This window comes from Palaemon carinicauda, chromosome 43 (assembly GCF_036898095.1).
Source record: "Palaemon carinicauda isolate YSFRI2023 chromosome 43, ASM3689809v2, whole genome shotgun sequence".
NCBI classification, from domain to species: domain Eukaryota; kingdom Metazoa; phylum Arthropoda; class Malacostraca; order Decapoda; family Palaemonidae; genus Palaemon; species Palaemon carinicauda.
The window spans coordinates 10,276,586-10,304,085 of record NC_090767.1 but is presented as its reverse complement, the minus strand read 5'-3'; the positions used below and the strand labels follow the sequence as shown (position 1 = coordinate 10,304,085).

The 27,500-nt window shown below is 35.7% G+C and overlaps 1 protein-coding gene across 2 annotated transcripts in view; it reads right to left on the bottom strand.

Annotated features, from left to right (window-relative positions):
• LOC137633651 (serine/arginine repetitive matrix protein 1-like) overlaps nt 1-27,500 on the bottom strand; it is an 84,985-nt gene that overhangs the window by 27,804 nt on the left and 29,681 nt on the right. Inside the window, exons 1-2 of one of the 2 annotated variants that reach the window (XM_068365901.1) lie at nt 18,819-19,014; nt 11,200-11,300 (exon numbers count right to left, since the gene is read on the bottom strand). In XM_068365901.1, the coding sequence (XP_068222002.1) occupies nt 11,200-11,300; nt 18,819-18,880 (163 nt within the window). In that variant the 5' untranslated portion in view covers nt 18,881-19,014. Of the gene's footprint in view, nt 1-11,199; nt 11,301-18,818; nt 19,015-27,500 lie in introns of those variants that run through there. The other variant, XM_068365902.1, reaches the window with a different exon arrangement.

Here is a 27,500-nt window from a genome sequence, read left to right as displayed (position 1 = left end):
TGTATTTTCAGGAAATGTCAATGTTCATATCGTTTAAGCATACCTTTACCGTATATATAAAATGCTAAATTATGTATATATTTATATATATAACTATTTTCCTATAAATAACTTATATAATCATATAATTCCTTAAGAAAATAGAACATTATTCTCAGTGACCTCAAACTCCAGTAGTGTCTCTCACCGCCAATAGATGGCAGCACGAAGAGCCCCCTCACTTCCTCTTCCTTGGCATGTGTGCCACCAATTCTATTTTGGAGCATAGCCCTGTACAGTACAGAGCCTCTCTCTCTCTCTCTCTCTCTCTCTCTCTCTCTCTCTCATTTGTAAGCCAGCTGAATATCTTAACAAAATAGACATGGTTAAAACCCTGATTTTAGTATTTAATATCTATAGTAGGCCTATTTGAAACCATTATATATCAAGATACAGAAATAAATCTATTTTAACTGTATTTCAAACTGTATTTTAAGTAAAATACAAATGCTTATAAGATAACAGAACGTTGAAACAGAAGAGTATTTCTAAATACAGACTGAATTTCTAACAAAAATGTGCATTTCTAAAGAATGACTGAATTTCTAAAGAAAGACTGAATTTCTAAAGAAAGACTGAATTTCTAAAGAAAGACTGAATTTCTAAAGAAAGACTGAATTTCTAAAGAAAGACTGAATTTCTAAAGAAAGACTGAATTTCTTAAGAATGACTGAATTTCTAAAGAAAGACTGAATTTCTAAATGAAATCTGAATTTTCTGAGTAGATAATTTTACTCTAAATAAAAATAGATTGATTTTTTTGAATGACATAGTAATTAATAATGAGTATTTCTAAACACAGACTGCATTTCTAAATGGAAACTACATTTCCCAACAAAGACTAAATATAACACACTAAATCTGTTAAGGAAATATACCTATTGTGAATATTTCTATATTGTTGATGAAAATAAAAAGTTGCTATAAAAACAATTTTCCCTGTAACAATATAAAGTATAAATGGTGAGTAAAAACAGTGGGGTAGACCACCTTGCATTCCATAAACATACGATATTTTTGAATTGTGATTTAAAAACAGTAAAATTGACTATTAAGTTAATATAAACATATTAAAATAAAGTATAAATGGTGAGTAAAAACAGTGGGGTAGACCACCTTGCATTCCATATATACAGTATACAATGTTTTTGAATTGTGATTTTAAAATAGTAAAATTGACTATTAAGGCAATAATAAAATCATATTTTCTTTTGTGATTAAAACATATATCTTTTATTCAATTTAATTGCCTCTTTGGAAGCTGGTGTCACATTTCCTGTGGCCAATAATGCAATAAATACATTCTTATACAAACTTATTAATAATGAGATTGACAGATGATGCAATATAAGTCAGGGGATGAATGTACTATTAATGAGGTTGATTGACAAACCGCATATTTATCAGTAAAATAAGTATTTTTTATTAAATTCTATTTGGTGCAATATATGTGAAAGGGGCCAACAACCTACTGATGAAGCTAGCGTGAAATGTAGGAATGATAATGGCAGATTTATTTACTTCCTGTTTTGTTTGTTTAAGTTTTTACAATTTTTTTTTAATTAAATTTACACAATAATAAATTAAAAGAGTAATTGGCAACTGTCATAAAAATCATACCAAAAGAATACCTGGCAACTTTTACATCATCTACCAATTATTAATTTTAAAAAATCCTATAAAAACAAATTCATATATTGATAAAATAAAATTTAAGAAATTCCATACATTTACCAAAAGCGAAATTGTTTAAGTTTTTTATTTTTTTTTTTAATTTACACAAAAATAAATCAAAAGAGTAATTGGCAACTGTCATACAAATCATATCAAAAGAGTAATTGGCAACTATCATGCAAATCAAATCAAAAGAATACCTGGCAACTGTTACATCCTCTACCAATTATTAATTTTAAAAAATCCTATAAAAACAAATTCATATATTGATAAAATAAAATCTAAGAAATTCTATACATTTACCAAAAGCGAAATTGTTTAAGTTTTTTAATCTTTTTTAAATTTACACAATAATAAATAAATTAGTAATTGGCAACTGTCATAAATAATCATACCAAAAGAATACCTGGCAACTTTTACATCATCTACCAATTATCAATTTTAAAAAATCCTATAAAAAACAAATTCATATATTGATAAAATAAAATTTAAGAAATTCTATACATTTACCAAAAGCGAAATATAATTAATTCAATCAAAAAACGACCTGAAAATCATTAGCAATCGAGTTCTGACAACGAAAATAATCAAAATGAACGGGCCCCCACCAACACTGCGGTTGCCAATGTTTGTTTTTTTAATGATTATTTTCACAGCTGACATCACTTTCAAATGGTTGCTCGGGAAATCAATAACAATTTTATCAACTTCTGATGATTCTTATACAAAGTTTCATTAAATTGGAGTTTAAATATAGATTTATCAATAAAAAAGAATAATTAATATCGTGAGAGAAAAGAATAATTAATATCATGAGAGCTCAGTACCAGAAAGGGCGCGACATCTCTGTCACGGTTCGACACATTGCGGCAATGAGGTCTTTCTTCAGCGAAATAACTACGGGACACTTAGACCTGCCGTCTTCCAGCCCGGGGAAGGCTAAAAAGCTGGTGCAGCAAGGTTGCTCAAGTAATACCTAGAGTGGGTTTCAAGAGGTGTACTGTGAGCATGATTTGAAGGGATTAGTACCAAATGGGAACAGATATTTATTTCTCAGTATGATTTGAGGGATGTTCACATTAATATATATATATATATATATATATAAACAGTATGTACAGTATATATATATATATATATATAAACAGTATGTACAGAATATATATATATATATATATATCTGTATATGTATGTATGTATGTATGTATATACAGTATATATGTATATATATATATATATAGATATATATGTATATATATATATATATATATAATATATATATATATATATGTATATATATATAATATATATATATATATATATATATACATATATATATATATATATATATGAATAAGGAACTGTCCTTCCACACCCACTTAGTTTCAAGATGTCAACAATTCTTGGCAATGAGAGAGAGAGAGAGAGAGAGAGAGAGAGAGAGAGAGAGAAAATAATGATATTTATAAAGTACCTTTTTTTTACTAACTCTATTTTCCTGTTGCTCACTTCAGCTGAGTAGCTACCACGTACTTAATTCACTCTTAAATATGTAGGTTTAAAATATGTTGTTATACAGAAGGCCATGTTGGGATATGTAGGTGGGTATGTTGCTGGAAAGTATAAGACAAGCATACTTCAAAGATGGCTATGTAGGTTTTACAAATGAGTATGTTGGTAGTTGGTCTAGGTGGAAAGTATGTTAAGAGACAGGCATAGCCATGTGGCTATGCAGGTTTATCAGCTGAGTATGCTGTAATAGAGTCATGTGGGGGGGATATGTAGGTGGTTATGTTGATGGAAAGTATGTTGTGAGCCAAGCATACTTCACAGATGTCTATGTAGGTTTTACAAATAAGTATGTGGATATACAGTCATGTGGTGGAAAGTATGTTAAGACACAGACATAGCCATGTGGCTATGCAGGTTTATCAGCTGAGTATGCTGTAATAGAGTCATGTGGGGGTTATATAGGTGGTTATGTTGATGGAAAGTATGTTGTGAGCCAAGCAGACTTCACAGATGTTTAGGTAGGTTTCACAAATAAGTATGCTGGTATAGAGTCATGTGGGGGTTATGTAAGTGGCTATGCAGGTTTAAGAGCCTGAGTATGCTGTTATAGAGTCATGTGGGGGGATATGTAGGTGGGTATGTTGCTGGAAAGTATGTCAAGACAGTGTGGCTAGCAGACTTGACTTGGCTATCAGGTGTGGGAGGAAATCAACAGCCGACCTTGTCCCAAAAATTGCAACAGGAAGGGGCCCAAGAATAGATCTTGCCAAGACATTAGTGGTCCGGGTGATCACTCACTCACACACACTCACACACATACACACACACACACACACACACACACCTGCTTCTCAAGTTGTCTCTATTTGGTGTTAATGAAGTTAACGATTCTAACTAACTTATCTCCAAAGCTAGCTGACTTTACTAAGGGTTAAGATAGTTTCAAACTGGCTAGTTGATATACTAGCAGCCTAAGCATTGCAACTAGTGAAAGTAAAATATACTAGCAACCTAGGCATTGCAACTAGTGTAGTAAATATACTAGCAGCCTAGGCATTGCAACTAGTGATAGTAAATATACTAGCAACCTAAGCATTGCAACTAGTCCTAGGAAATATACTAGCAACCTAAGCATTACAACTAGCACTATATTTATTCATCTACTGAGTAGTTCCTAGTTAAATCTATTGGTAAATAATTGCAACTGACTTTAGGCCATCGTCTTTCCGTAGTTTATTTTCCATTGTATCCTTTCCTCACTGGGCTATTTTCCCTGTTGGGGCCCCTGGGCTTATGGCATTCTGCTTTTCCAACTAGGGTTGTAGCCAGGCCAGTATTAATAATAATAATAATAATAATAATAATAATAATAATAATAATAATAACTGATTTTAGGACAAACACAACTTCTCTCTGTGTATCTATGACCCTCAGCTTACGACGTTCTTTCATAATTATGCCATTTAAAACCATTAAAAGTCCTTTGAAGCCATTTAAAACTATTTAAAGTCATTTAAAGTCATTGCAATCCTTCAAAAGCCATTTCAAGCCTTTATAAACCCTTTAAAACAACATTTACACCCATTTTAAACTATTAAAAGTCCTCTGAAGCCATTTAAAGCTATTTAAAGACATTTAAAGTCGTTGCAATCCTTCAAAAGCCCTTTAAAGCCTTTAAAAACCCTTTAAAAAAACATTTACACCCATTTAAAGGCATTAAAAACCCTCTGAAGCCATTTAAAAATATCTAAAGATATTTAGAGCCATCGAAATACTTCGAATGCAATCTCAAGCCTTTTAAATCACTTTAAAATAACATTTTTACCCATTTAAAGCCATTCAAAGCTCCATGAAGCCTTTTAAAATTATTTAAAGACATTTTAAAGCCATTGAAATCCTCCAAAGGCAATTTCAAGACCTTTTAAAACCATTTAAAGAACATTAATATCCATTTAAAGCTATTCAAACCCCTTTGAATCTACTTAGAACATTTTAGAAACATTTAAAGCCATTCAAAGGCAATTTCAAGCCTTTTTTAACCCCTTTAAAGTCCATTTATACCCATTTAAATCCAATCAAAACCCCCTGAAGCCACTTAAAAACTATTTAATGACATTTAAAGCTATTGAAATCCTTCAAAGACAATCTCGAGCCTTTTAAACCACTTTAAAGGACATTTACACCAATTTAAACTATTAAAAGCCCCATGAAGCTATTTAAAACTATCTAAAGACATTTAAAGCTATGGAAACCCTTCAAAGCCAAGCTCAAGCCTTTTAAACCAAATTTTAAGGACATTTTCAGCTATCTAAAGCCATTTAAAGGTCTAGCACATTATAATTATTATTAGAATCCTTATTTAAAGACATCTAAAGCCAATGTAAGCCATAAAATATCCAAAAATGTCACTGTCTCAGCAACATGGTTAATTTATTTATTATCATATTCCATAGGACAAGGCACAGGGGCTTGGGAGGCTATTCTTGCTTGAGGGTACACTCGGGCACACTGTTCTATCTTATTTTCATTCCTCTTGTTTTGTTAAAGTTTTTATAGTTTATATAGGAAATATTTATTTCAATGTTTTTACTGTTCTTAAAATATTTTATTGTTCCTTGTTTCCTTTCCTCACTGGGCTATTTTCCCTGTTGGGGCCCCTGGGCTTATAGCATCCTGCTTTTCCAACTAGGGTTGTAGCTTATCATTTAATAATAATAATAGAAACTGATATTAGAGCATCTGGCTTTTTATAGTACCATAAAAAAACACAATATAATTCGAGTATCTATAACGTCGCGAAAAATACCAAAAATTCACAGTACAATTGACACTTTCCATTTATTTATCAACATACTTCGATCAATAAGGCCTGGCATTGGGGACTTGGGAAGCTATTCAACACATAAGAACAACTATTAAAATATCCAAAGAGTAAGGAGGGACCTGACAGCAAAATGATATCTTTCATTAGAGTTCTGAAAAGTTCAATTTGGAAACACTCAATTTCCATGACATGACATCAGTTGAGGAAATTTACCGTCGCCTTAAAAAAAACGAGTCGCGACAGTAGATCGATCTGACAGCAAGATGTCAAGCAGTACAGGATTGACATCTTTCGTGAGAGTTCTGATAAATTCAAGATGGAAATACTGAAGAACCTCCGTGACAGGACATCGGTTGAGGAAATTTACCGTCGCCCTAAAAAAACGAGTCGCGACAGTAGATCGATCTGAGAGCAACATGTTATACACTACAGGATTGACATCTTCCATGAGAGTTCTGAAAAGTTCAATTTGGAAACACTCAATTTCCATGACACGACATCGGTTGGGGGAAATTTACCGTCGCCCTAAAAAACGAGTCGCGACAGTAGACCGCCTCAGTTATTCCTCTGCCGATACTAAGGAACAAAGAGTCTTCTGGGACAAAGAACGTTGCCAAACCAGCTTTCAGTTAGTGGGTAAGAAGGTCAGGAGAGAACTGTCCTAAAAACACATATTGGGGGCTTGGCAGTGTGACCAAAATGGAGTTAACGAGACGGTAGTGTAAGTACTCCTGTCTATTTGTCTGTTTTTATAAGTACATATTATTATTATTACATGCTAACCTACAAGCCTAGTTGGAAAAGCAGGATGCTATAAGCCCAGGGGTTCCAACAGTGAAAATAGCCTAGTGAGGAAAGGAAAATAAAATATTTTAAGAAGAGTAACATTAATATATCTATATAAACTATAAAAACTTTAAAAAAAACAAGAAGAAAAATAACATAGAATAGTGAGCTCGAGTGTACCCTCAAGCAAGAGAACTCTAACCCAAGATAGTGGAAGACCATGGTACAGAGGTTATGGCACTACCCAAGACGAGAGAACAATGGTTTGATTTTGGAGTGTACTTCTCCTAGAAGGCTCTTTAGAAGTTTGTCGAGGCCTAGAAAAGCCATTTCATATATATATATACATATATATATATATATATATATATATAAAACACTGCAGGACAAAGGCCTCAGACAAGTCCTTATTCATGTCTGGGGTTTGGCCAGTTTTCATCACCACGCTGGCCACTACAGACTGGTGATGGCGGGAGACTTTGGTCTGATCGCTCACAGCAAACCGACCTAGTATGGGCGGCTCCGACTAATAGAGCTTCGCTGATCAAGGTCATATACAAACCCTTTTACCATTTTACGACATTCACACTCAGAAAGGACCACAAGGAAAATGAAAATATGAAATATGAAATTAAGTCCTGACTAGTTTCGTGATACTTCTTCAGAGCCCTGATTTATTGAGTGAAGTTTCTTTCCATTTCACAGGTTTTACAGGTACAGTCAACGTACGAACATACATATAGAGGCTTACAGAACAATGACACTCCCATAACAGCTACCTGGGCAATCAGGTGTTAACTGGGCGGAGATCCAACCTCATTAGACACCTGCTAAAAAGGGTCATTTCTGGTGACAGGTAAATTCTTTATATATATATATATATATATATATACATATATATATACTTTCCTCTTGGTAAGGGTAGAAGAGACTCTTTAGCTATGGTAAGCAGCTCTTCTAGGAGAAGGACACTCCAAAATCAAACCATTGTTCTCTAGTCTTGGGTAGTGCTATAGCCTCTGTACCATGGCCTTCCACTGACTTGGGTTAGAGTTCTCTTGCTTGAGGGTACACTCAGGCACACTGTTGTATCTAGTTTCTCTTTCTCTTGTTTTGTTGAAGTTTTTATTGTTTATATAGGAAATATTTATTTAAATGTTGTTACTATTCTTAAAATATTTTATTTTTCCTTGTTTCCTTTCCTCACTGAGCTATTTTCCCTGTTGGGGCCCCTGGGCTTATAGCATCCTGCTTTTCCAACTAGGGTTGTAGCTTAGCATTTAATAATAATAATAATAAAAATAATAATATATATATATATATATATATATATATAATCTCTCTCTCTCTCTCTCTCTCTCTCTCTCTCTCTCTCTCGACAAAATGACATTTAAACAATAAAAATGATGAGGATGATGATGAAAAAAAAAATAATAATAATAATAATAATTTCCATAAATAATGATCATTTAAAAAATAAACAATAATCAGTCTTACGTAAAAGGCAAAGAGAGAGAGAGAGAGAGAGAGAGAGAGAGAGAGAGAGAGAGAGCAAGTGTTTAATGTCTTATTATTATTATTATTATTATTATTATTATTATTATTATTACAAGGTAGGCTACAACCCTAATTGGAAAAGCAAGATGCTATAAGCCCAAGGGCCCCAACAGGGACAAATAGCCCAGTGAGGAAATTAAATAAGGAAACAAATAGACTATATATAAGAAGTAGTATGCTACCGAAAGCCCCCAGAAGCCATTTTAAAGCTATTTGAAAACTATTCAAAGGACATTTACAGTCATTCAAGGTTCCCCTGAAGCCATTTAAACCTATTGAAGACCTTCAAAGGCCATCTCAAGGCCTTTTAAAACCATTTAAAGGACACTTGAACATATTCACAGCCATTTACAGACTTTTCAAGCTATTTAAAGTCGTTTCAAGCACTAAGGGTACTCTGTTTTGACGGTGTTACTGTTTTTAGAATGATATATTAATTTATTCTCATTTATTTCCTTATTTCCTTTCCTCACCGGGCTATTTTTCCCTGTTGGAGCCCTTGGGCTTATAGCATCTTGCTTCTCCAACTTGGGTTGTAGCTTGGCTAATAATAATAATAATAATAATAATAATAATAATAATAATAATAATAATAACCCCAGCTATGAGAAAATCATGTTCAATAAACAATTTATACAAATTTGGTTAAAATCTCCATTATTATTATCATTATTATTATTATTATTATTATTATTATCAATTGCTGAGCTACAACCCCAGTTGGAAAAGCAGGATGCTATAAAGCCCAGGGGGCCCCCAACAGGGAAAATAGCCCAGTGAGGAAAGGAAACGAGGAAAAATAAAATATTTTAAGAACAGCATTAAAATATATATTTCCTATGTAATATAAACTATAAAAACTTAAACAAAACAAGAGGAAGAGAAATTAGATAGAATAGCGTGCTCGAGTGTACCCTCAAGCAAGAGAACTCGAACCCAAGACAGTGGAAGACTGTGGTACAGAGGCTTTGGCACTACCCAAGACTAGAGAACAATGGTTTGATTTTGGAGTGTCCTTCTCCTAGAAGAGCTGCTTACCATAGCTAAAGAGTCTCTTCTACCCTTACCAAGAGGAAAGTAGCCACTGAACAATTACAGTGCAGTAGTTAACCCCTTGGGTGAAGAAGAATTGTTTGGTAATCTCAGTGTTGTCAAGTGTACGAGGACAGAGGAGAATCTGTAAAGAATAGGCCAGACTATTCGGTGTCTGTGTAGGCAAAGGGAAAGAACCGTAACGAGAGAGAGGGATCCAATGTAGTACTGTCTGACCAGTCAAAGGACCCCATAATTCTCTAGCGGTAGTATCTTAACGGGTGGCTGGTTGATTATTAACGAATAACTATAAGCATTGTCGTATATGCAGCTTTTGCTCAAAGTTAAAGGTCAGTATTAAATTTAGGTACCTAACAGTTACATACCTAAGGGTAAGAGTTAACTACGGTTGATACGCAACCTTGACGGATAATCCAGGCACATAGAGGCACAGGTAGCTATACTTACAGGTACCTATACTTACAGGTATACATACACAGGTGAAGGATTCAAGTATTTAACAAATACAGTACACATGCATGTATATGATATAGGCTACTGTACACATACAAAAGTTAATAATGTCCTGAACGCAAAGAGAGGCAAGTTTAAGGCGAACAATGCACGGACGCAGGTAAGTTAATGACGTACTGTACACAGACACAGGTAAGTTAAAAACATACTGTACAAAGACACAATCAAGTTAATGATGCACTGTACACAGACTTAGGTGAGTTAATGACGTCCTATCCGGAAACAAGGTTGAGTTAATGATGTACTGTATGCAGACAATGAAGTTAATGACATACTGAACACAAAGACAATGAAGTTAATGACGTATTGAACACACAGACAGGTAAGTTAATGACATACTCTATGCAGAGAGTGATGTTAATGACTTCCTAAACCCAGAAACAGGAAAGTTAATGACGAACTATATATAGTACAGACACAGGTAACCTGAAGATGTACTATATGCAGAAACAGGTAAGTTAACAGCATACCCTACGCAGAGAAAGGTAAGTTAATGACGTACTATATATAGTACAGAGACAGGTAACCTGAAGATGTACTATATGCAGAAAGAGGTAAGTTAATAACATGCTATAAGCAGACACAGTTAAGTTAATGATGTACTATAAACAAATACAGGTAAGTTAATAACATGCTATATGCAGACACAGTTAAGTTAATGATGGACTATAAACAAACACAGGTAAGTTAATAACATGCTATATGTAGACACAGTTAAGTTAATGACAAACTATACACACAAAGGTAAGTTCATGCCATACTATACACGAACACAGGTTAATTAACGACGTACTGTACGCAGAAACGGGTAAGTTAATAACATATCATACGCAGAGAAAGGTAAGTTAATGACGTACTATATACAGTACAGACACAGGTAACCTGAAGATGTACTATAAGCAGAAAGAGGTAAGTTAACAGCATACCATACGCAGAGAAAGGTAAGTTAATGACGTACTATATACAGTACAGACACAGGTAAGCTGAAGATGTACTATATGCAGAAAGAGGTAAGTTAACAGCATATTCTACGCAGAGAAAGGTAAGTTAACAGCATACCATCCGCAGAGAAAGGTAAGTTAACAGCATACCATACGCAGAGAAAGGTAAGTTAACAGCATACCATACGTAGAGAAAGGTAAGTTAACAGCATACGATACGCAGACACAGTTAAGTTAATGATGTACTATAAACAAACACAGCTAAGTTAATCAAAGGTAAAATTCAAAGTGAAAACTCACCCAGCAACGCCGGGGACATCGATTTGGCGAAACCACGGCTGAGGTCGTACACGAAGAGCTCGACTCTGTAGCCTCTGTCCTCGTCACCGTTCATGGCGAGTCTGCGGATAAGGAAACGAATTGATCAATATATATAGGTAAATATGTCGATGAACAGATAATAATAACGGCGTACTATTTGTACGTACGTTACGCGACATTCAATTAATATATATAGGTAAATAAGTCGATGAACGAATAATAATAACGGCGTACTATTCGTACGTACGTTACGTGACATTCCGCGGACTGATTCAACGACCAATCCTGATAACCTCATATATATATTAATGAGCAATTGTCTGGATATACATATATATACATATATATACATATAATAGCAGTAGGGGATTCATTTGTGGTGAATAATGGGGGAGGGTGGGCTGTGGTACCCTAGCAGTACCAGTCAAACTTGGCGGAAACCCTCGTCAGGCTGATGATGTCGGCTACCCCCAAAAATTGGGGGAAGGGCCTTGGTGTGTGTGTGTGCGCATGTGTGTGTGTATATGTGTGTATATATATAATATACATATATATATATACAGTGATCTCTTTCTGGTCACACGCAGCGGCATTACCAGACGTATAACTACTCGGTCTCTTCCCGTCCCTCGGGTAGGAGGAAAACAAATAGTCATACCCTATTGAGAGGGGGTAACCCGAGAGGAATAGGAGAGGGGATGGTTAGGGTTGAATCTGGGCAGGTGTTTTATCTATCTAAACATTTATCCGCCATTTTGACGGGTCGCGCACACCAGTTGAATTATAATCTAAGATAACGTCGTCCATATTTAATGGTAGGTGTAACTGCTGCGAGAGAGAGAGAGAGAGAGAGAGAGAGAGAGAGAGAGAGAGAGAGAGAGAGAGAGAGAGAGAGAGCCAATTAAAACACCCAAAGGCAAAGGTATGTTTGTCAACAAATGGATTAAACAGCTGCGCTTATACACTCATAGAAGGGGTCAATAATCCAATTGATATTCATATTTATTTATATTTATATTTATGAGGTGGAATATTCAAAGATATTTATTTATTCTCTTTTTATCACACGATTCCAAGAATTTCGCGCCACAAAAACAAACCACTCATGAAATATCAACACTTAAAACTTCTAATTAAACTCTCCAAACTCCACACTCCCCTTTATTGGCATCTCATAAACTCCCTTCCCCAGTGTAGAAAATACCGAGGAGTTTTTTAAATCTTTTCATGGGTGAAAAGCTGCCGGCGGGTTGAGGGTTGAGAGCCCAGGGGAAAAAACCAAGAAGAAGATGAGTAAGCCCTGTCAGGGAGAATGTCTGTGGGATGTGGGAACCATATGTAAACAAACATCTTCTTCTACCTGGTTTGATGTAGGAGCTAGGGGCATATATTCTAAAGCCTTGGTGCATGAGTTAGTTACAACTCAAAGAGCTATGGAAAGAATAATGATGGGAATAACACTAAGAGACAGAAAAAGAGCAACATGGGTGCTAAGAGAGTAAACTAAAGTAAAGGATATTCTAACATGCAAGAAAAGAAATGGACACAGACAGGACATATAATAAAAATGACAGACAATAAATGGCCATTAAGAATAACAGAATGGGTCCCTAGAGATTGTAAAAAGAAGTAGAGGAAGGAAGAGAAGACGATGGATCGACGAATTAAGGAAGTTTGCGGGCGTGGACTGGCACAGATATACCATAAACAGACGCAAGTGGAAAGACATGTCTGAGGCCTTTGTACTGCAGTGGACTAGTAACGGCTGATGATAATGATGATGATAACAAAATATATATATATATATATATATATATATATATATATATATATATATATATATATATATATATATATATACAACAACAAATACAGATGTTTCACATCCACTGCAGGACAAAGGCCTCAGATATGTCAAGGGTTTGCTCATTTTCATTGCCACGCTGACCACTGCGGATTGGTGATGGCGGGAAATTATCGTCTAATCGCACACGAACCTAATACGGGCATCCCTGACTAGTACAGCTTAGTTTGATCATGGCAATACACAAATCCTTTCACCACGTTAAGGTATCCTCACTCAAAAAGGGATAAATAGGATCATAAGTCACTAGCAAAAATATACCATTAAAGGCTTAGCCATTCACTCACTGTACCACTCTATACATGGTTTTACTCTATATTTAACCTTCTTTTACCCCATACAAACTTTCTGTAGACATAGCAACTCCTCCGAGATAATTAATTCTTCTGAAGTTATGCTATGACTAACTTATATACTTTATTTCAAGTATATTTACTTATAAATGTTTTCATTTTAATTTAATTACTTTTGATTCACCTTCCAAAGCTTTCAATTTTTCTAATATCTACTTCCAATAGCCAATATTCTATTTTCTCTCGCTAGACTAAGTCATTTCTCTTCACTAACACCAGCAGACTATCTTATAGCCAATATTATATTTTCTCTCGCCAGTCTATGTCACTTCTCTTCACTAACACCAACAGACTAGCTTATTCAATCCATATCTAATTCTGAATACCTCCACTTCACTCTTCCTGGCTTCCGATTCACCTTCAATAGTCTCCGCTTCCAATGGCCTATATTTCATCTTTCCCCACATTATGTCATTTCTCTTCACTAACCCTTTGCTTTACCTACACATACGTCGAATAGTCTGGCCTATTCTTTACAGATTATCCTCTTTCCTCATACACTTGGCAACACTGAGAATACCACATAATTCTTCTCTGTAGAGGTTAACTACTACACTGTAATTGTTCAGTGGCTACTTTTCCTCTTGGTAAGGGTAGAAGAGACTCTTTAGCTATGCTAAGCAGCTCTTCTAGGAGGACACTCCAAAATCAAACAATTGTTCTCTAGTCTTGGGCAGTGCCATAGCCTCTGTACCATGGTCTTCCACTCTCTTGGATTACAGTTCTCTTGCTTGGGGGTACACACAGACACTCTTCTATCTAATTTCTCTACCGCTTCTTTTGTTAAAGGTTTTATAGTTTATATAGGAAATAATTATTTCAATGTTGTTACTGATCTTAAAATATTCTATTTTTCCTTGTTTATTTTCCTCACTGGGCTATTTTTCCCTGTTGGGACCAGTGGGCTTATAGCACCCTGCTTTTCCAACTAGGGTTGTAGCTTAGCTAGTAATAATAATAACACCAACTGGGACAGATCATCTCTGACACATCAGCTGTTTGATATATTTATGGCACTGTTTAATTCATATATAAAAAGTGGGTGCAGACCTTTATATATATATACATATATATACATATATATATATATATATAAAACACAGACTACCGGGGGCTATGCAATGACAGGCAGGGCAGCTGGTCTGGACTACGGCCCACCCTAAAAGCCAAAGCAAAGTCCTTCAAAAGAAGGCAACTGCGTTACCCCATACGAATGGGAAAAAAAAACCTGCTAATAGATGCGTATGTATATATATGCGTGTGTGTGTGTATATATATATATATATATATATATATATATATATATATATATATATATATATATATATATATATACACACCAAAACAAATCCAGTCCTCAGACTTGTCCCTATTCATGTATGCAGTTTGGCTAGTTTAACATCACCACGCTGGCCACTGCAGATTGGTGTCGGGAGGATATATTTGTCTGACTGCTCACAGCAAACCAACCTAGTATGGGTGGCCTTATCTAGTACAGCTTTGCTGATTATGGCGATACACGAACCCTTTCATCATGTAAATATAATCCCCGCTCAGTCTCACCTGAACCCAATTCTTATACAAAGCTAGTCACTCTGTCTCACCAGCCCTTTTAAAACTGTATTTCCTACACCGTACAATCTCTCCCACCGTCTATATACAGTTTTAATGTTCATCTTCCATTTGTGTTAATAATGTGTTTTGGTATCCCAGCAATGGTATCCCAGCAATTCGAGGGTAAGACATGATTTGTAAAAAGTAAACACACACTCAATAGCCGCTGGTCACATTGGGGCGGGGCGAAGTGGAATAGTGGGCGGGATGAGGTGGAATAGAGGGTGGGGCAAGGTCGAGTGGTGGGCGTGGCGAGGAGAATAGCGGACGGATGAAGGGGAATGGGGGCGGGGCAAGGTGGTATAGGGGGCGGAGCGAGGTGGTATAGGGGGTGGGGCGTGGTGGAATATAGTGTGGGGCGAGAGGAAATATAGGTGGGGCAAGGTGGAATAATGAGCGGATGAGGTGGAATGGGGGTGGGGTGAGGTGGAATAATGGGCAGATGAGGTGGAATAGGGGGCGGGGTGAGTTGGAATATAGAGTGGAGTGAGGTGGAATAGTGGGCAAGGTGAGGTGAAATATAGGTGGGGCAAGGTGGAACAGTGGGCGGGGCAAGGTGGAATAGTGGGTGAGGCAAGGTGGAATAGGAGCGGGGTGAGGTGAAATATAGGTGGGGTAAGGTGGAATAGCGAGCGGGATGAGGTGGAATAGAGTGGGCAAGGTGGAATAGTGGGCGGGGCGATGTGGAATATAGTGTGGGGCGATGTGGAATAGTGGGTGAGGCGAGGTGGAATAGTGGGTGGGGCAAGGTGGAATAGTGGGCGGGGCGAGGTGGAATAGAGACTGGGGTGAGGTGGTGTGGGGGCGAGTAATGCCATCAGTGTACCTCGCTTGTGTCACAGTAGGCATTACTAAGAGGCGTTTGCATTATCCTCTCTGCCGCTACGTCTTCCTTTGTTTAAATCAAAACAAAACTCGGATAGATTCAGACACTTATAAGAAGTCTCTCTCCCTATCCCATTCTCATGATACATAGCTTGACAATCTTTCCCCCAATGCAAAGGAAGATACATTCCTCTCAGGCTTCTCTTTGGAGCCCCCTCTCTCCATGTATCATTAATAATCCTGTCACTATAGAAACATCTCGCTTGTAGTCCCGTCGACGCGATATACTTCGATCCCCCGAGGCGTCTTTCGATGGCCTCCTTTCACAATATCTACGCAGGACAGAGCCAACGTCCGAGAGATGTCGAACGGCAATCCTAAATCAAGAATCCTCCTCTCTCCATGTATAGTTAATAATCCTATTACTGTAGAAACATCTCGCTTGTAATCCCGTCTAAGCGATATAATTCGATCCCCCAAGGTGTTTATCGATGAGCTCCTTTCACAATATCTACACAAAACAGAGCCAACGTCCTAGAGATGTCCAACGGCAATCCTAAATCAAGCATTCTCGTATCTAGGGGAACCACTTCCCGTTCCTCATCGTTCCGCAATTTTAATCGTCTAGGGCGAGGAGGTGGTAAACGAGCATTATCATATCTAAGGTCGACAAGATTCAATTTGCTTCAACGTATTGTCAAGCACCTCCTGCTGACCCAGTGACCCAGACCTGCTATCAAGCACTGCCTGCTGACCCACTGACCCCAACATGCTGCTAAGCACTACCTGCTGACCCAGTGACCTCAACCTGTTCTCAAGCACTCCCTGCTGACCCAGTGACCCCAACCTGCTCTAAAGCACTCCCTGCTGACCCAGTGACCTCAACATGCTGCTAAGCACACCCTGCTGACCCAGTGACCCCAACCTGCTCTCAAGCACTCCCTGCCGACCCTATGACCTCATCCCCAAGAATTTTGGTTTTTCATTAGACTTTAGAATCCAATGCACAAGAGAAATGAAAAAAACAATGGTCACTGTCACATTCACCCCTTCACGGCTACATTGTGGATGAAACATTAGTGCGGTAAACTTCCACAATTTGAATACGTTTTTTGTTAATTATTATTATTATTATTATTATATCTATACAATTGTAACGTTGAGAGAGAGAGAGAGAGAGAGAGAGAGAGAGAGAGAGAGAGAGACTCCCTAATTTTAAACTCTCTCTCTCTCTCTCTCTCTCTCTCTCTCAACGTTACAAATATAAAGATACAATTCTAATAATAATAATAATAATAATAAAAATGTAATAAAAAATGAAATATGGAAACATCAACGAAAACGAAGAAAGAAAACATAAAAAGAAACACGGAAGTAATTAAACAAGAAAGAAGAAGAAGAAAAAGAAGAAGAAGAAGAAGAAGAAGAAGAAGAGAGAGAGAGAGAGAGAGAGAGAGAGAGAGAGAGAGAGAGAGATGTGGATAAATATAGACTGTCGAGGAAGCCATGGCATGAAGTTATAGAAAACGGGGGAAACTTAAAGAAAACGAAATGGTGGTTTTAAGATATGTATAGAAATGAGAGGTTTTTTTTTAATAGTTAACTCGTCATGTTTATGGTATAAGGAGAGAGAGAGAGAGAGAGAGAGAGAGAGAGAGAGAGAGAGAGAGAGAGAGAGAGAGAGAGAGAGAGAGAGAGATATCGGTGTGGTGTGTGTGTACTCAAAAGTATAAGTATATATATATATGTATATATAAATAAATATATATATATATATATATATAAATAAATATATATATATATATATATATATACATATATATATATAAATATATATATATATATTTATATATATGTATATACTGTATATATATATATATATATATATATATATATATATATATATATATATATATATATATATTCAATATTATCCTTCACGAATCACTACCACATTATAATATATATTAACCAATTTCTGCTCAAAATTCTCTATCATTTATAAATTCACAAAAAAAAAATTATCAAAATATATAAAAAACATGAATTTTATCATGTCACTCATATCACCTTCAAGTCACGTCACTAAAACATAACAAATTCACTTCATTGCAACGTCATCACCAGCAGGAGCCCTTTGCCCTTCCTCTCATACGCGAGAAGACACTCCTACAGTAGTATCAGGTCCTTAGAATGCATATTAGGACTCCAAAAGGGGTTCTGACTTCATCTTCATCAATGTTATAATTCCTTCAGGAGCCTCAAGCCCTTCGGGTTCTTAAACTTGTTCCTTCAGTAGCGAAGAATCCTTCTTTAACTCTTCTCCTAGTTAGAAAGTCCTTCTTCAGTAGCACAACGCCCAATCTTTAATAACAGTTTTCAATTTTAACAGGAGCACCTTCAGGAAAACGAAGTCATTCCCTTAACTGAAATGCTTTCTTCAGTAGCACAGAGTCCTTCTTTACTTATTAATTTTCAATTTTAACAGGAGCTCCTTCAGGAGAAATATATCCTTCCCTTAAATGAAATGTCTTCTTCAGTAGCACAGAGTCCTTTACTTCTTGTAAATTTTCAATTTTAACAGGAGCCCCTTCAGGAGAACGTATTCACGCCCTTAATTCACCTCTACAAAGTCCTTCTTCAGTAGCACAGAGCCCCGTCATCAATTCCTTTTAGTTTTCCTTTCTATCTACAGGAGTCCCTTCAGGAGAACCTACCCACGCCCTTAATTCACTTCTAGGAATCCTCCTTCGGTAGCACAGAGCCCCATCCTTGATTCTTCTCACTTTTCATGACTAACAGGAGGATCCCCTTCAGGAGAACGTACCCACGCCCTTAATTCACCTCTAGAAATCCTCCTTCAGTAGCGTCACGCCCTCGAAGACACAAAACACGACACAGTAACCCTCAGAAAACCAAAATAAATTTGATCGAAAACAAACCTGGAGGCCGTCGACGACTTAGAAGCTTCCTGGCCCTCCTGCAGGTGGCTGGCGGAGGCCATGGTCCCAAAGGGCACGAGAGAAGGACTCAGGAAGAGGTGGAGGATGAGGAGGATGAGGAAGGAGGAGGCGCAGCAGAAGGTATAATTGAGACACAAGTAATACAGGCACCAACGTCTGAGGTGCCGTCCAAAAACATACTGACGCGGTCGAGTTCTCCCGTGGTGTGCTCTTGGGGGTACAAAGGGAGGGGGGGAGGGGAGGGGGAGAGGCTGTACACCCCTGTACACCCTACACCCCCCCCCGGGAGGGTATGGTAGCCTACACTCTAACGCCTACACATATATACACATACATACATACACAGGCGTTCATAAACTCAAGGCCTCCCTGTATTTTTTTATGTCTTTCGTTTAGCCATAAGAGATTTGGCTCTAAGAGGGTAATTTTAACTGTTAAAAAACCCATAATTAAAAAATGTTTATATATCTTTTATTATAGGGAACCTTTCTACGTATGCAAAGGCTTTTTTTTTAAAGAGGAAATCTCAAAGAGAATGTTTAGGAGTAATTTAAAAATGTTGAGGGCCCCTTTCTGAAAAAAGTTTAGGGCCCCCTTCTGAAAAAATTTTTCAGAGCCCTTTTTTAAATGTATATGCCTTCTTTTAATGTTAAGTACTTTTTTCTAAATAATTTAAAAAATGTTGAGGGCCCCTTTCTTAAATAATGTTGTGGGCCCCTTTCTGAAAAAAATGTTGAGGGCCCCTTTTTAAAAAAAATGTTGAGGGCCCCTTTCTTAAAAAATGTTGAGCGCCCCTTTTTTAAAAAAATGTTGAGGGCCCCCTTTCTTAAAAAATGTTGAGCGCCCCTTTCTTAAAAAATATTTAGGGCCCCTTTCTTAAAAAAATGTTTAGAGCCCCATTCTAAAAAAATGTTGAGGGCCCCTTTCTGAAAAAATGTTCAGAGCCCCCTATTTTAAAATGAATATGCCTTCTTTTAATGTTAAGTACTTCTCTCTAAATCATTGTTGAAAGCATAATGGGTCCTTTTTTAGAAAGGTAAATGCCCCCTTCTTCTTAAAATCTTTTAAGGGGACCTTTCTTTGAAATATAAGGCACCCTTTTCAAAAAAAAAAAAAAAAAAAAAAAATTTAAGGTCATTTTCAAATATAAAATTTAGGGGAATTTTTTCTTTTTTTAAATTATTAAGACTTTTTAATAAAAAAAATAAGGGTAAATTTCTAAATAAGTTAAAGACCACCTTTTATAAATTTAATGGATCCTCTTTGATCTTCCACTGTCTTGGGTTAGAGTTCTCTTGCTTGAGGGTACACTCGGGCACACTATTCTATCTTATTTCTCTTCCTCTTGTTTTATTAAAGTTTTTTATAGTTAATATAGGAATTATTTATTTTAATGTTGTTACTGTCATTAAAATATTTCAATTTTCCTTATTTCCTTTCCTCACAGGGCTATTTTCCCTGTTGGGGCCCCTGGGCTTATAGCATCTTGCTTTTCCAACTAGGGTTGTAGCTTAAATAATAATAATAATAATAATAATAATAATAGCCCTTAATGTTACCAGACTCATAAAAGCTATGAAATAATGCAAAATGGTCACCTAAGCTAGGACCAGGGAGGGCCAGGCAATGGCTGCTCTATAAGATTGCAACTCTCTCTCTCTCTCTCTCTCTCTCTCTCTCTCTCTCTCTCTCTCCTGTACACATATTTGCTTGTGATATAAACAAAAATGTTATCGCACGTATGGCAACTGACTCAAGGAGATGCCACTTAGTTAATTTAGGTTCGACATATAGTGATAACTGGTTGTCAAATTTCAAGAGGCAATTCATTCTCTCTCTCTCTCTCTCTCTCTCTCTCTCTCTCTCTCTCTCTCATTAATAACTGGTATCATTAAACAGCTTAATTAAAACACAGTAAAATTCGCGAAATTAATAACCAACCAATTCTCGAAATGACATATCTCCATGTAGCGCGCGAATATAAAACCCAGCCAAATAAATCAAATTTAAATGGAGAAGTATTCCGTTAAGAAATAGAGAGAGGGGAGAGAGTGAGTGTTTAAAATTAGAGGGAACACAGGCTACAAGGAATTTCCCTCTCTCACATACTCTCACTCACTCTCCCTGCCTCTCTCTCTATCAAAGAACACAACAATATTAATAATAATCTCAACTTTACAGCGACGCCGTAAGGCGTGGGAAGTGTTGCCACCAGGAGGGCCTTCAAAAAAATCTATTTTTAAACAAACTCAACCTTCCACCCCCCAAACGGGGGTGCCCCAAGGGGGGGGGGAAGTTGGGGGTTGGAGGGATGGTAAACATACTAACCTTGACAGAGGAGTACTTAACATGGTAACATCCCATTACGGGTAAATATATATAGATATAATTCTAATTGAACGGGTTTATTGGGTACATGGCAACTCGACCAGGCGTGTTTATATATCAAGCTGTGCAATAAAAACCTCAGTTGCGTATGAGACACACACGTGTGGGGATATGTGACGTTCTTGCTTCCAATCAAAACATACTCTACAGGTTATTATTGAAACCTTTCAGTTTGCGACGCCATATAATTGCGACTATTAATGAAAATAATAATTTATTAATAATTATTGGTACCTTGATAGAATAAAGAAAGAACATCTATATTTAAAACTCATGTTTTTATAGGCACTGAAAATATGACCTGGGTACGTGGAGAGAGAGAGAGAGAGAGAGAGAGAGAGAGAGTGAGTTTGTATTTAAAGTTCTATTATATATAGAAATTTATGCAACTTGCTTATATATATATATATATATATATTGTAATATAAATATACTGTATATAAATTAATACATAATACATTATACACTATATATATATATATATATATATATTATATATATATATATATATATATTATATATATAAGCTACAACCCTAGTTGGAAAATCACGATGCTATAAACCCAAGGGCTCCAACAGGGAAAAATAGCCCAGTGAGAAAAGAAAACAAGGGAAACAGCAAATAATCAGAAATAATCTACATACAAAAAAATGTATATAAAATATTATTAACAACCTTAAAATGAATCAGTCATATATAAACTAACTTTTGAACTTTAGATTCCACTCAAGGGGTTAACTACTGCACTGTAATTGTTCAGTGGCTACTTTCCTCTTGGTAAGGGTAGGAGAGACTCTTTAGCTATGGTAAGCAGCTCTTCTAGGAGAAGGACACTCCAAAACCAAACCATTGTTCTCTAGTCTTGGGTAGTGCCATAGCCTTTGTACCATAGTCTTCCACTGTCTTGGATTAGAGTTCTCTTGCTTGAGGGTACACTCGGGTACACTATTCTATCTTATTTCTCTTCCTCTTGTTTTTTTTTTTTAAGTTTTTTATAGTTTATATATGAAATATATATTTTAATGTTATTGTTTTTTAAATATTTCATTCTAATTGTTCTTTACTTCTCCTATTGTTAATTTATTTCCTTGTTTCCTTTCCTCACTGGGCTATTTTTACCTGTTGGAGCCCTTAGGTTTATAGAACCTTGCTTTGCCTACTAGGGTTGTAACTTAGCTTGTAGTAATAATAATAATTATGATAATAATAATAATAATAATAATAATACCAATAATAATAATATTATGTATACACACACACATATATATATATATATAATATATATATATAAATATATATATATATATACAAACATTTATATATATACATATATATATATATATATACAGAGAGAGAGAGAGAGAGAGAGAGAGAGAGACGTCTTCATAATAACCAAACTACGATTCAAAACATTATTATTATTATTATTATTATTATTATTATTATTATTATTATTGTTGTTGTTGTTAAAATAAAAGACGTATACGAACAAAATCAAATAAAAGACTGAACAACAGCTGTCGCAGTTGGCAAGTAAAAGCCTCTCTCTCTCTCTCTCTCTCTCTCTCTCTCTCTCTCTCTCCCTTTGACATCATCGTCATTTACGATGATCAGCTGATCTCGCCTGATACGCAAAAATGTCACCAAGTAAAAAAAAAAATTAAAAAATCGGGAAAAATATACATAAAAATACTTAAAATACTTACGATTTATGATGTTTCTCTTTATAAAAGACTTATAGACTTCTTCTCCAGGTCTTCTATATAATATAAAGCGATATATATATATAAAAAATAACTTTATACTTAATACGAAATTATAAAAAAATAAAGCACTATGCAATAACGCGATTTCCAGAAATGACGTAGTTACCGCTCAAATGTAAACAAACTCAAAGAAAATGTATCCTTTTACAAAACGTCAGAGGTTGACTTCGAACCTCTTACCAACACGGTCACAGTTTCAATTCTGGCTTTAGATTTCAACCAGGGGCGGTCAGGTCGACTTCTGCCAGTACCCAATATTTTTTTCGGGGGGTAGGGGGGTGGGGAGGGCCACCTACTGGCCCAGAAATGGCCTAACAGTCGCCTTGGCACGGTGGCCTAAACACGGGTGGATGCATCCACAAAAACACCTGGCCAGTCTATTAGAGGGAATAAAACTATTGGTGATTATCACGGGTTTTAGTTTGCGTAACGTATGTACGAACACAGAGAGAGAGAGAGAGAGAGAGAGAGAGAGAGAGTAACAAGTTATTATTATTATTATTATTATTATTATTACTTGCTATACTACAACCCTAGTTGGAAAAGCAGGATGCTATAAGCCCAGGGGGGTCCAACAGGGAAAAAATAGCCCAGTGAGGAAAGGAAATATATATATATATATATATATATATATTATATATATATATATATATATATACATAAAACAACACAAATTATTATTATTATTATTATTATTATTATTATCATTATTATTATTATTACTTGCTATACTACAACCCTAGTTGGAAAAGCAGGATGCTATAAGCCCAGGGGGTCCAACAGGGAAAAAATAGCCCAGTGAGGAAAGGAAATATATATATATATATAAAACAACACAAATTATTATTATTATCATTATTATTACTTGCTATGCTACAACCCTAGTTGAAAAAGCATGATGCTATACTGTAAATCCAGGGGCTCCAACAGGGAAAAATAGCCCAGTGAGGAAAGGAAATATATATATATATATATATATAAAACAACACAAATTATTATTATCATTATTATTATTATTATTATTATTATTATTATTACTTGCTATACTACAACCCTAGTTGGAAAAGCAGGATGCTATAAGCCCATGGGCCCTAACAGGGAAAAAATAGCCCCGTGAGGAAAGGAAACATAGAAAAATAAAATATTTTAAGCACAGTAACAACATTATAATTGATATTTTCTATATAAACTATAAAAACTTTAACAAAATAAAAGGAAGAGAAATAAGATAGAACAGTGTGTCCGAGTGTACACTCAAGCAAGAGAACTCTAACACAAGACAGTGGAAGATCATGGTACAGAGGCTATGGCACTACCCAAGACTAGAGAACAATGGTTTGATTTTTGGAGTGTCCTTCTAGAAGAGCTGCTTACCATAGCTAAAGAGTCTCTTCTACCCTTACCATGAGGAAAGTATCCACTGAACAATTACAGTGCAGTAGTTAGCCCCTTGAGAGAAGAAGAATTGTTTGGTAATCTTAGTGTTGTCAGGTGTATGAGGACAGGGGAAAATGTGTAAAGAATAGGCCAGACTATTCGGTGTATGTTTAGGCAAATGGAAAATGAACCGTGACCTGAGAGAAGGATCCAATGTAATACTGTCTGACCAGTCAAAGGACCCTTTAAAGTTCTAGCTGTAGTGTCTCAAAGGGTGGCTGGTGTCCTGGCCAACCTACAGTCGTTTCTAGTCCACCGCAGGACAAAAGCCATTTCAAGGGTCTGGTCATTTTCATCCCCATACCGGCCATTGTGGGTTGATGGTGGGAGACCTCTAGTCTGATGGCTCACAGCAAATCAACCTAGTATAGGTTGCCCTGACTAGTACAGCTTTGCTGATCATGGCGATACACAAATACTTTCACCAGGTTAAGGTGTAACCATTAAGAAAGGTGTGTATATATATATATATATATATATGTATATATATATGTATATATATACACTATATATAGATATATATACATATATATAAATATATATATATATATATATATGTATATATATATATATATATATATATTATATACATATGTAATACTTATATACACTATATATAGATATATATACATACATACATATATATATATATATATATATTGTATATATATTATATATATACATTATATATATTATATATATACATTATATATATTATATATACATATATTATATATACATATATTATATATATATATATATATATATTATATACATATGTAATACTTATATACACTATATATAGATATATATACATACATACATATATATATATATATTGTATATATATTATATATATACATTATATATATTATATATATACATTATATATATTATATATACATATATTATATATACATATATTATATATATATATATATATATATACACACATACGCAGAAGTCAAATATAAAAATGAAACTCATGGTTTCATCTGGCAACCAACTCAGTTTTATTGAAAAAAAAAAATAATCATTTGATGAACCAGTAGTCAAAGGCCATGCACCACAAAATTCACGTGGTGGCCTGTGTGGCGTTGTACACAATGACGAAGATGATTCTCTCTCTCTCTCTCTCTCTCTCTCTCTCTCTCTCTCTCTCTTCGAGAAAAGGTTCAATGTCAGCCAGCCAGGAAGTATTTAGGGTGAAGTTGTAAAACTTTAACCTGTCTATAAAAATCACAGGATCCAACAATCAGTCTACAACACCAGAAGTATAAATAATACAACACCACAATCTCCAACAGCCTGTCTCCAACACAAGATGTATAAATACTACAACATAACAATCTCCAACAGCCTGTCTCCAACACAAGATGTATAAATACTACAACACCACAATCTCCAACAGCCTGTCTCCAACGCAAGATGTATAAATACTACAACATCACAATCTCCAACAGCCTGTCTCCAACACAAGATGTATAAATACTACAACATAACAATTTCCAAGAGCCTGTCTCCAACACAAGATGTGTAAATACTCCAACAGTCTCACGAAAATCTCCAACAATTATTCTCCAACACAGGACACAAATACTCCAACAGTCTTATGACAATCCCCAACAATTATTCTCCAACACAGGACATATAAATACTCCAACAGTCTCACGAAAATCTCCAACAATTATTCTCCAACACAGGACACAAATACTCCAACAGTCTTATGACAATCCCTAACAATTATTCTCCAACACAGGACACAAATACTCCAACAGTCTTATGACAATCCCCAACAATTATTCTCCAACACAGGACACAAATACTCCAACAATCTTACGACAATTCCCAACAATTATTCTCCAACACAGGACATATAAATACTCCAACAGTCTCACGAAAATCTCCAACAATTATTCTCCAACAGAGGACATAAATACTCCAACAATCTTACGACAATCTCCAACAATTATTCTCCAACACAGGACACAAATACTCCAACAGTCTTATGACAATCCCCAACAATTATTCTCCGACACAGGACATATAAATACTCCAACAGTCTCACGAAAATCTCCAACAATTATTCTCTAACAGAGGACATAAATACTCCAACAATCTTACGACAATCTCCAACAATTTTTCTCCAACAATCTTACATTAATCGCCAAAACTGGATCTACTAAGATTCACCAACAGCTCGTCAACCCTACCACATATCACGTCATCATTTACTACTCACAAGAAAGTAGGCCTCATTCAAAGCAGAGCGATTTGGAAACACGTAGGAAGTGAGAAAGCCCAACATTTAAGGAGGAGAATGGACAATCAGGATAATAAATAAAACATGCCAGAATCTGGCAGCCAACCGTAGGAGTCTGGGTCAAGCTGCAAGAACTTGGGCAAACAAAACCTAAATGTCCCTTCCTCACACACTGCTCGACTGGAGTTCAACACTCGATCAAGCTCACTACTATCTTGTAGTGTCTTCAACCTCACCATCCTTGTGAGCTAAGGGTAGAAGAGACTCTTTAGCTATGGTAAGCAGCAACAAAACCTAAGTTTGCCTATAGGAAATGTCCTTCCCTGACACACCGCTCGACTGGAGTTCAAGACCCGCTTAAACTCAATAATATCTTATAGTGTCTTCAACCTCACCATCCTTGTGAGCTAAGGGTAGAAGAGACTCTTTAGCTATGGTAAGCAGCTTTTCTAGGAGAAAGATATTCCAAAAATCAAACCATTGTTACAGTCTTGGATAGTGTCATAGCCTCTGTACCATGGTCTTCCACTGTCTCTTGGGTTAGAGTTCTCTTGCTTGAGGGTACACTCGGGCACACTATTCCATTTAATTTCTCTTCCTGTGGTTTTGTTAAAGTTTTTATAGTTTATATAGGAAATATTTATTATAATGTTGTCACTTTGCTTAAAATATTTTATTCTTCCTTGTTTCCTTTCCTCACTGGGCTATTTTTCCTGTTGGGGACCCTGTGCTTATAGCATATTGCTTTTCTAACTAGGGTTGTAGCTTAGCGAGTAATAATAATAATAATAATAATAATAATAATA